The following is an 11,563-nucleotide window of genomic DNA, read 5'->3' on the forward strand; positions in this document are numbered from 1 at the left end:
TACTTAAAAGTGTATTTTTATCAAGGTTTTATATCATCATTTTGCACTTGAAGTATCAATAACTTCTTAACTAAAGCATGTTTTATAATAACATGTCTAATAATATAGGATGCCTTTAATTGATAGTAAATATTCATATTAAATGCAGGTCTATCATGTAAATTAAAGGATAGATTGATGAGTTTAACTATTGAAATTGAAACATCAAAGAGAGGGTGAAGTTTAGAAAAGAGATGTTGGTTTAGCCTAAACTGGAATACTGTTAAGTCATTGGGTTATATCTGGAGCTATAGACCTTGGATTTGGAATTACTCTATATAGATGAAAAGCCAAGATATAAACCTAAAATATTCATGAGGAAGGCAAACTCAATTCTGCTATTTGAAGTCCAAATCTTAATAACAATAGAGAAGTCTGAATCTGTCCTTCAGCCTAGACACTGTTCAGAGTTCAGCCCATATCTTTAGTTTTAGAAGTCCAAATGATCTCATTTTCTTTGTTGGAAAGCTGAGACAATTTCCTAGAACTTTCATGATTCAAGTTTGTTTGAATTCTAATATTAGCAATAATGTTTTGTTCAGACTAGAAGATAAGTATTGTCACCAAGTTAAGAGTTGGCCACCTACTCGATAATTAGTCATCAAATCAATAGTTCCAAATTTTGGCCTATAAAAGGAGGTATTTTCCATGCATTTAGGCATCTTGATTTTCAGATCAAGATTATGTTCTTGCTTTTTTTCTTTATTTTTTTGTAATGTTTAAATTTTAATTTCATTAATATCTTGTGTATGCTTTTCATTTCCTTTCGTTTATGTATGGTTTCTAGATGAGTAATAAAAAGAGTTTATATTATACTTGTTTGAAATACCATTAGTGGATCCTTTATCCTTAACATTTATTTTTATTATTATTTAATCCTCATATTAATCTTACAATCTTAAAATCCTCTTTAACTTATTATTATTATTATTATTATTATTAGTTAATCTCTTGTTTATGCCTTTTATTTCCTTTCCTTTACTTAGTTAACTTATATCTTATTTATGTTCTTAACTTGTTTATGCATGTTTCTCTCTTTCATTATGTTTAGTTAAGTTTATTATATTAAAGTGAAAAGGTTACATTAATGGTGTAAGAATAAGTATAGTGTAAACTCAACATGAACTTTAATGTTTGATACTAACATATTTTATATTTGTTTTCTTATTCACTCTTAATACCTTGTTTGTTAGATAGTTAATCTAGATTTGTGTTGAAAAATCCTTGGTACAACAAAAGAGTTGAGTAATATAAAAAGTTTATATTATACTTATTTAAAATACCATTAGTGGATCCTCTAACCTTAACAATTGTTTTATATTTGTTTAAATTCTTACATCAATATCACATCTTAAAGCTCTCTTCAACTCTTATTTATGTTATTATCTATTTTTTTATTTATAGTTTATATAGTTAACCTCCTTGTGATTCAACCTCGGTCTTGCTGGGTGATTTATTACTTCGATACTCTTACACTTGGGAGAAGACATCAATCTTTTAATCATGTCATCAAGGCATGTCCATTAGAAAAACATATATTTTTAAGCCATTAGTAGACTAGTAGTTGTGCATTCTTGTCTAAGGTGAGGCTTGCTTTGGGCTTTGCGACCCATGACCCAGCATAAACCATATCTATATTTTTATGATGACAAAACAATGTTATATCCATTCTAGCCTTGATGTTGGCCTTTGTCTTCCCCTTCACATTCATGACCATGTTGAAAATATTCTCAAACATGTTCTTTTCTATATGCATGATGTTAAGGTTATGACAGAGGAGATTTTTCTTTCAATAAGGAAACTTTTAGAAAATACTTCGCTTTACCCAATTATAGGTCAAACCAAAACTTCTACTTACTAGGAAACTTTTGCTTACCAAATTAAAAATCAAACATAATGTCACCGTACTCTAATAAGACATCATTCAATTCTTCACTACAATGACACGGGGGTGCAACATTCATTTCAACTCTGTTAATGAAAAAATCTTTTATGTTCTTTCTGTATTTGTGATTTGTTGGTAAGAAACGTTAGTGATAGTTTAAAAAAGATGTTTTACGTTTGTTAGCATGAATGCCTTGTTATTTTCTATGTAGTATGGACATGATAGTTTTTCATATATGCTCCAACCAAGAATCATTAAGCTGAAAAATTATTGATAGTCCACATCAAAGCTACCTTCATAAGAAAATTTTGTTTTTTTCGATACATTCTAAGTTAAAGCTTTGGAGGACGACAACTACATCAACTGATCAATCAAGAGTTAAAGATAAATATTTATATTTTGGCTCAAACTATTAGGTTCGGGCATGACCATAGATAAAAACATGAACTCTAGCCTTATACACATCCTCAGTGGCAAGTTATAACTCTGAGTATAATCGACCAATAAGAATAAGGAGCAACAAATGACCCGAATGGATTGAATCTGTCTCTACATAATCCAAGATGCATGTTCCTTGATTTAGCTGAAAAGTGAGGATGCATACTGTTAAAGCGTTTCCATGCTTTACTGTCAGAAAGATGCACCATGACTCCATCCACCATATCATATAATTGGAGTCATGTCATGTGCTCAGTAGTCTTTAGTGACATGAATAACCTCTACAGTCTAGATGTGATTGAGATGTATCTAAATTTTTTATGTGTTACAAGAGTCTTTTCCCTGCCAATTTTGGGTTTATAACGAGGATGCCCACATGTCTTGCACTTGGTCACCTCAATATTTTCAAGGTAGTATAGTATGCAGAAGTTTGGACACATGTTAATTTTCTAAAATCCTAGACCGAGGGGTTTCATTATGGACTTTGCAGTATATAAGTTTAGCCTATTCCCTCCAGGTAAAATATTTCTCGCCCATTTGATATTTCTGTTATAACTAACTTCACTCAACCCATAATTCAACTTGATGGTAAACACCTGTGCAAAGACTAATAACTTACTGTGATTTGTGCAACCATCTCATAATAGTTCATTAGAATATTTCAAAATATAAAAAAAATTAGTTGTGTCTGCATTAGATTATTTATCTACGATTGGACATTGACCGACATGATCCTGATTCATTCTCATCGCATCGATAAGCATAGTCCCATAAGGATTAATATTGTCATTTACAACTCTATGCATGCTGCTAGCACTTAAAGTTAACCCAACCATGCTTTCTATTATAGTCTCATGAATAATAAATGGTTTTCTATACATATACCAACATAGGTATTCATTCCTTCATAAACCCTTTGTATAGAAAATGCATTGTTACAACATCCGGATTGAAAGAATTTTTATTTTTAGATCTCTTGCATGGATATCTAATACTGCCTCCTTCTCAGATTATATGTTGCATAATTAATAAAACCATGAACCCTATTACAATAATCCATCGTTTATAATTCTTGGAGTGAATCTTGATATATCTATGACTTATATCAAACCTATATCAAATAATGATGATTATATATATTAATTAACTATGTTAACTAAATAAATTTGCTAAAATATTGATTTAGCATAAAGATTACCCGACCTACTTTAATGATTCTCTTAATTCATTATTAATTATCCATGTATATACAAATTTGTATACATTTACAGAAATTACAACTTGCCAATAACATTGATAAAATATAAAATGGACCTGTTAAACAAGCCATTATTTATTTCTTCACAACACATCTAAGTCGGTAATTCAACATAAGTTTCAACAATTTACATCAAATATAATTTTATAAAATTTAAAACAAACCATAACATGTACAAAATCATAAATTCATTCAATAAGTTTGTTTAAGAAAAAAAATAAAACAAGTAAATATCCAAATAAAATATATATACTACAAAAATATGCAATAAAAAATTAACATTAAAATTGTGTTCAAATTAAAAAAATGATAGATTTGTTTACTTAAAATAAAAAATCCATAATAAAATTTCAATTAGAACATGGGTGCTATCAAACAAAGTGTTGTTGTGACTAGAAAAGTTGCAGAAAGATGAATTGTGATAAGATGAGAGGGATGAGGGGGCGCTAGGGGTTGTTGCAGAGAGGTTTTTGAAGGAAGAAAGAGAAATAAGGGAGAGGGTCAAGTAACGACTTGTTTATTTGAATTTAACTGTAATTTTATTGTAATGATATTTGTAAAAACTAACAGTTCATCATACTACTCGATTTTTTTAATTCTTTTTATTCTAACTAAGATTCCCTTGATATATACCAATGATATATTTTTATTAGTAAATATTGATGGATTTAGCAATTGAAAAAATTCAATGAGTAAATATCATTATAAAATACCAACATAAAAAATTCATTGATGATTTTTTTTGTATTTATAGGTTTTCTTGTAATAAATATCAATGAAATTTTTTTATTGTCATTTTTTTAATCTAAAACTACTAATAAAAACTTTTTATCTTATTTTTCGGTCAGTAAACAGGTAAAATATCTTTTACGCAGCGTTTCTGTTATATTTTTCTAATTTTTTGACAATGTAATTCAACGTTTACGCGACACCATGCAAGACGAAATCTTCCACTGTATATTTAGGATATAAGATTTAACATGTCCACTATTTTGGTTTGAGATTTCAGAAATATTAATCAATTGGAAATGACCCTGACATATCATATGACACCATTCAATCCTGGCATGACCTCAAGCATCCATCAATCGAAAAAGGCCTTGACGTATATATATATATATATATAGCTTGTTTGAGAGTGACATCCCATGAAAGCGAATGTGAAGCTCTCGAGCCTCTTGGGCACTAACGTCCAATTAGGAATTGGTGGTGGGGCTTAGTACATTTTTATAAAAAAAAAAATTGTACGCATGGTACAGTAGCACTCACAGGCTAGCTTATTAGTGCTCAGGAAACAAAATAACGCACACCACTGAAACCAGCCCAAGAATCCTTGGCATCAAATGGCCACATGTGTGCTAAATATGCGCATGCAAACAATATATGGCGGCTAAAGGCAACTTATTTCCAGCCCCAGCAAATTGAATTGTCGCCCAATCTTGGACCCCGTGGGGACTCCATGTCCAGAAAGATGAATGGAGCCCTAGATCTACAATGGAGATTGCGCGCAAGGAGCTAGGGCACACAATAGATGATGTGTAGTTGTGTGGGTCCGGCCACGGTGGTTGTCGGGGCACATAGAACTGATGAGTGGGACCCTTCAAGGGTTAGGGTTGCATGATTTGGGTGGGGAGGATGCTAGGGATAAAATGTTAGACATGAGTGGGGTCCGAAATTTAGTATTAGTCTTTGAAAAGAGAAAATCTCCAAATCCTTTTGGCTGGCTGGCTAGCTAGCTAGCTCTCAAAAAAACAAAATTCATCCTATGAAAGAAGGAAGATTTTGGTGACACCTTTTGATGTAAAAAGGTGGGATTTTGTTGAAGAAGAGTTATGGTTGAGACTTTTTAAGTAAGATTTGATTCAACATACGATATTATAGATGGAAGTGGCTGACCATTTTTGTAGAGAGAGAGAGGCATTGAAAAACATGAAAAGAGAGATTTACAAGATGGGTTATGTTTGTGCAGTAGTAGTATATTTGTGATGTAGAAGATAGTGTTTGGGTTTGGTGGGTGCGCGTGCAGCACAAGATGTGGGATTGTGTCATAATGGAGGCTGCCAGCCACACCTCCCCTAATAAGATTATTCCCGACGCATACCTTATGAATCATTCCCTGCCCTTAAAACTGCAAAATTTGATTCTAAACTCACCATTTTGCATCATTGCCTTCCACTCTTTCTTGTATACAGCTAGCTCTACCTATCGATTTCCCATTTCCCTTGACATGTACCTGCTGCTAACTCATGTCATCAACCTTTTGTTCAAGTATTCATGATGATTCCTATGGCTACACCACACATATTCTACTAATTATGTGCTTATCTACCTATCCATCCCCTACTTGTTTTAGGGGAAGCTTCCTTCCTTCCTTCTGTGGAGTTTATTATGATGTATTATTATAGTATTAATCTTGTATGCAAAGTCTTAAATTATAAGCCAAGAAGAGTAAGAAATTGTTGAGGAAGGTTGCAAAAGTCAATTAATAACCCTCCGAAAGCCTACCGAGCACTAATTACTTCGATTCCCACAATCTGTTTTTCAGCTGGGTTTATTCTATTCAACCAACTTTTGATTAAATTCATACATTGGAAAAGGTGAAAATTATCCAAATCATCTTATAATTTTTAAAAATTATAAGTTCAATCTTAAATTAACTTTGTCAGAGCATAATAATTTACATCCTAAATCATCCTAAAATTTAGTCTATTTTACACTCATTAACAATGCAAACTGTAATTTTTAAAAACATAAAATTAATACACAACACATTAAACTATAGGATAATCATAGTAATTTTTCATTGGAAAAATAATAACAATGCCCCTTTGATATTGTAATCTGGATTGGTGCATGTGCCCCAATCTCACTTTCAAAATTATTTGGTTAAGAAAATGTCCCCTTTGGAATCCTCCTCCTCCTCCTCCTCCTCCTCCTCCTTCTTATTATCATTTTCTTTTATAAATAGTATAGGGACACCATTATTAGAAGAATTTGAAGAATTCAAGGACGAATGCTAAAGGTAAAAGCCATCCTAAAATGTGTAAAATTAAAACTCACACATATATGCGGGCGTGATCATTAATTTTATGTAAAGAACAGATTATATGAAATATAAAGGTAAAGAAAGAAATGTTGTGAAAAATCTTGACATTTAAATGATGGTTTTGGCTTTAATTAATTAACTTTCCAAACTCAAAAGTTAAAGACTCTTAAGTTAATGACTCCTTTTAGGCTTGTCTCTAATTGTGCGGTTGACTATATTTTCAATCAGGTTCTTAGTCTTCAGAGAGGAAACTTTTTAACCCTTCTATGATTAAGGAGGTGTGTTTTTACTTTCTTTACTTCATAAGATTTTAAATTCAAAGCCAAAAATTCATTCCTTCAATATACTAAATTAATATAAAGATGCATATTTAGAATTATTTGAGAAAATAATATATTGACGGATAAGATGGCAGAAAAATATATTTAATTACCTTCTAATTATAAAATAAATGGGAGGGAACTCCTTCAGTTTGAATTGTGAAAGGTTAAGGGAATGTGCATTGAGAAATGATGCCTAAGATGAACTTGCATGGAGAATAAAAATGATGCAAGGTCAGTGCCTTTCAAATTCACGTACGGGGGCCTCCCCCAATTCAAGGGTATTCTCATTATTTATTTGCCACGCCTGATTCCTCTTTGTTTTTTCCTTCCTTTTATCTTTCATTTTGCAAACTTTTTGTGTTGTGCATAATTATTATTTTTACCGTAAAATATTGATGATATTTGGCACGTCTATTGCTTCGTCTCCTCCTCCTCCTTTTCTTTTTCTTTTTGTTAACCAACAGCCCTTTCTCCTCCAGGAGATGGTGCTATTCTTAGAATTATGAAGAAATTCCTTTGTTTTTTTCCTTGTTCACAGGTAACATGGAGTTGAGATCTTGAACATTCAAAAAGATATGCTTTTGATTATTGATTGTTGCTATGTTTTTACAAACCAATGGGTTATTTACGATGCCGTCACTTGGATTAAAGGAAAAATGTTGTGTGATCCGGACGCTTGCAAACTGAATTCAATGATATTTCAAATACATGCAATAAGTTTTCTTTGTGTGTTTTCATCATGTTTTTAGAGAGAAGAATTATTTTCTGGAATATTTTGCCGAGCAGTTAGGAGTTCTTAGAAAAGTTAACTTAATTGCTTGTTTATAGTTACTTTTATTCAGTTTTTTATACTTGATTTTGATTATGTATTTAGTTTTTCCAGTAAATTTTCTGATTTTTCTGAGTGTTTTTGTACCCTTTTATCCATGTTTTTAATGACAATAACAATTGATTAATTAATATATCTCTCGTTATAAAAAAAAAACAAAACACCTCCTTGTTCTCTTTTTCAAAGACAGTGGTCTCTGCAACTACTAGCAAGGAAGCAAGGTTGATTTCATGCCAAGATCATCCTGCTAAAAATCAACAAAATGTTGGAGTGACGTACTGTACTAGAGCTCAAATAACAACAGCTCTCAAGTTATTGCTTGACACCTAGTTTGTGCTTTCTTGTTTGTATTTGTTTTCTCTGTTTTGGTCAATTGTCTTTCACTACCTGAGAGTGGAGAGTTGAGACTGGCCCAAAACCGAAGAATGATTTGAACTTTTTTCATTGCAAAATACTTAAAGCTCAGTAGCAGTACAGAGCTTACAAGTTTTAACTTTTTAAATTGCAAGATGCTAATAATTGTTGTCATGCAATAAAAAAACATGAAGTCCTGTCTATAATTATGTCTGTTATGTTCTATAGAAGTGTCTTGATCTTGAATGACTTAAGACACAGTGATTTTTCATTGTGAATGTTGCATTTTGACCCGGTCCCATTAATCCAAAAATTCTTTTGAATGCATGACCAATTGATTTGATTTGATGATGCACTATTCCCATTTCCCAGTAATTTGAACCAATGCTTATAAATTTAATGCCTCTCAAAATTACAATAATTATAAAAATTAACAAAAAAGACTCCAATTATTCAGTCCTATATTAGTCCTATATGATTTCAATCAATGGGCTACAACTATTGAATGGTCCCTCCTCTTGCTAGAAAAACGAATCATGAACATGGAAGGATTGTTTGCATGATCATAAGCACTGCTACTCCTGTCGTCCCTCCAGCTACCGAGTTCCCCAACATCCTTGAATGAGCATAATAAGCATTCTCCTAACACACCCTACACAAGAAAACGAATCGGATAGCCCTGCTAACAAGTTGGCCTAATCCGGATTCGATCGTCGGCATCACTTGTTTGATGCAGATAATTTCATTATTTGAGCAGTATCTATGAGCTTTGATCAGGATCTTAATGGTGTTCACTAGGAAAAAAAGAAAGAGAGAAGATTTGGCTGAGCTAGAAAACTGGGAAAAAAAGAAAAAAAGACTGAGAGAATATATCATGTAAATAGTGACTTCTTGCTCGAACTGATGACACTGGAGAGAGCTAGGCAGACACAGACAACAGAGCCTGATGAGTTGAGTAGTGACAATTGACAAAGAAGCAAAGAAAGGAAATAAAATGCATGCGCGTGGGCATAAAATCCATTCCCCTGTTCTTGTCGTCTGTGATGATAAAATCAAAATCAAATTATTAGAAAGATTTATTTCTTTGGAATAATATTAGTATTTTTTTTTTGCATACTACTAATATTTTTAGGAAACCATATCATCATCTTATTCACTTCATTATGCCTGCAATCATGATTCTTGGTTGCCTCACCCGCATGCCCCCCCTTCTCTCCTTCACTCACTATCATCTTCCTCTAGCTAACCCCACTCTCTCTATTTCCTTTTCACCCACCTATAAATCCCATACTCACCCCTCTTCACTCTCTCACCCTGTACTCCCTCACACCACCCAAAACTCTCTGTTTCTCTTTAGGTATTGCAGTGTACACCTCTTCCTTCCATCAATTCCCTCTCCTTTCTAGCTAGCTACCTCCTTTTTGATATTATTCGCCTGTGTTGTTCCAATATTTCATAATATCAATGGCTATGTCTGGATTTGAAGGGTATGAGAAGAGGTTGGAGCTTCATTTCTTTGGTGATGACCCTGTGATGTTGGACAACAATCTGGGTCTTAGGCTTCTCGATTTTGAGTCATTGGAACAAGTGTTAAATGCCGTGCAGTGCACTGTAGTATCTGCTGTGGCTAACCAATATTTTGATGCCTACGTGTTATCAGAATCAAGCCTCTTTGTGTACCCCACCAAGATCATCATCAAGACATGTGGGACCACCCAGCTCCTCAAATCTATCCGTCCATTAATACACTATGCTTGCAATCTTGGCCTATCTTTGTGCTCTTGTAGGTACACAAGAGGTACGTTTATCTTCCCTAAAGCACAACCTTCCCCTCACACCAGCTTCAAAGAAGAAGTTATCTGCCTTGAAGACACCCTTCCTCACAATCTTTGCTATAGAAAAGCCTCTGTCATGCCTTCTAAGACCACCACTAATTCTTGGCATGTCTTCACTGCTAGTGATGAATCTCACATAATCCCCAATGATCATGATATTTACACTGTTGAGGTATGCATGACTGACCTTGACCGTGTTTTGGCTCGTAAATTTTTTCTACCTCCTGGTGGGGGCAACAAAAGTGGTGACGTAGCTGGCAAAGAAATGACAAAAATTACTGGCATAGGTGATATCAATCCAAGAGCTATGATTTGTGATTTTGCATTTGACCCTTGTGGATACTCCATGAACGGGGTTCACAATGATCGCTACTCTACCATCCATGTCACCCCAGAAGATGGCTTTAGCTATGCAAGCTTTGAGTGTGTGGGCTCCATCTTCGATGATGATGATATTGAACATCTTGTCGGGACTCTGAGGAAGGCAGTGCAAGTTTTCCGGCCAGCTACCCTTTCGGTGTCCACTACTTGTGCAAGTCACGAGGTATGGCCACGTGTCACCCATGCTCTAGAGCCACTTGGTTTGAAATGCCGGAGTTGCGCTGCCGATGAGTTTCCAGCCGCCGGAAGCATCGTGTTTCAAACGTTCACAGCCCGCCGGAAGTAGCTCCTCCAAGAAATGGTGCTGGTGTTACGTAGATAATCTATATTGGGGTAAGGGGTCGGTTAAAGGGGGAGATCTAGGGTTTAGAGGGAGGGTTTTAGTTGAAAATCTTAGGGCTGGTTGTGGATGCATGGTGATGATATGGAGAGATGTGATTGGTTGACGGAGGGTTGTGGGGTTTGACTTGTGTAGAGAAAGATAGACAAAAGTGGGGATGGAGGATTTAATTAGAGCGGAGAGGATGATGTGGAGGCATGAAGAAGAGGGGTGAGAATTTGGGTTCTATCATGATAATGCACCCCACTTAGGCTTGTCACGCCTAAGGTTTTTGAGCTTGCGTTGTGTAGTGGGGGGTGAAAAGAAAAGTGTTTTCAGGTTTATATATGGAAATTTCTCTTTCTCTTAATTTCTTCAATTAGTACTTATTTATTGATTTATTTTCTCGAAGTATTTCTCCTCACTAAAGAACACATTACCAACACTCTCGTATGAGTTAGGCCTTATATATTCCCATCAATTGATGCATGCATGTTGCTAATTCGGACTTTTGATGTACGTAATTGTTTAACTAACAAGAGCAAGTGATTGGTGTTGGGCAAGAGAAATAAAGAAAATAAAATCCAAATGAAAGAACAAAACGGAAGAAGAAGGTAAAGAGGAATATGGGAAATGAATATTCATACGTATAACATGGTTGTGAGGAGAACTCCATTTGTGATTTGCATGGGAACATGGAAATATTGTAAATGAATTTAGCTGCTATGATTATGTTGATGGGTTGCATCTGGCGTGGAAGTCACCATACCTCCATATGATGCAATCTAACAGCTCTTTGTCTCAATATAATACAGAAATATTAACTGCACGTGACCATATATAATCAGCTTAAAGT

The 11,563-nt window shown here is 34.1% G+C and overlaps 1 protein-coding gene across 1 annotated transcript; it reads left to right on the forward strand.

Annotated features, from left to right (window-relative positions):
- Positions 1-9,382: 9,382 nt before the first annotated feature.
- Positions 9,383-11,077, forward strand: LOC105116217 (S-adenosylmethionine decarboxylase proenzyme 4-like). Its single transcript, XM_011013449.1, has one exon. It carries the CDS (start codon positions 9,637-9,639, stop codon positions 10,672-10,674), a length of 1,038 nt encoding a protein of 345 aa, XP_011011751.1. The 5' UTR covers positions 9,383-9,636; the 3' UTR covers positions 10,675-11,077.
- The last annotated feature ends 486 nt before the right edge of the window (positions 11,078-11,563 follow it).

This window comes from Populus euphratica, unplaced genomic scaffold (assembly GCF_000495115.2).
Source record: "Populus euphratica unplaced genomic scaffold, PopEup_1.0 scaffold868.1, whole genome shotgun sequence".
In the NCBI taxonomy this organism is placed as follows: Eukaryota; Viridiplantae; Streptophyta; class Magnoliopsida; order Malpighiales; family Salicaceae; genus Populus; species Populus euphratica.

Bases quoted from the DNA above. Each gene is read 5' to 3' on its own strand.
- LOC105116217 (XM_011013449.1), top strand. From the start codon at position 9,637: ATGGCTATGTCTGGATTTGAAGGGTATGAGAAGAGGTTGGAGCTTCAT.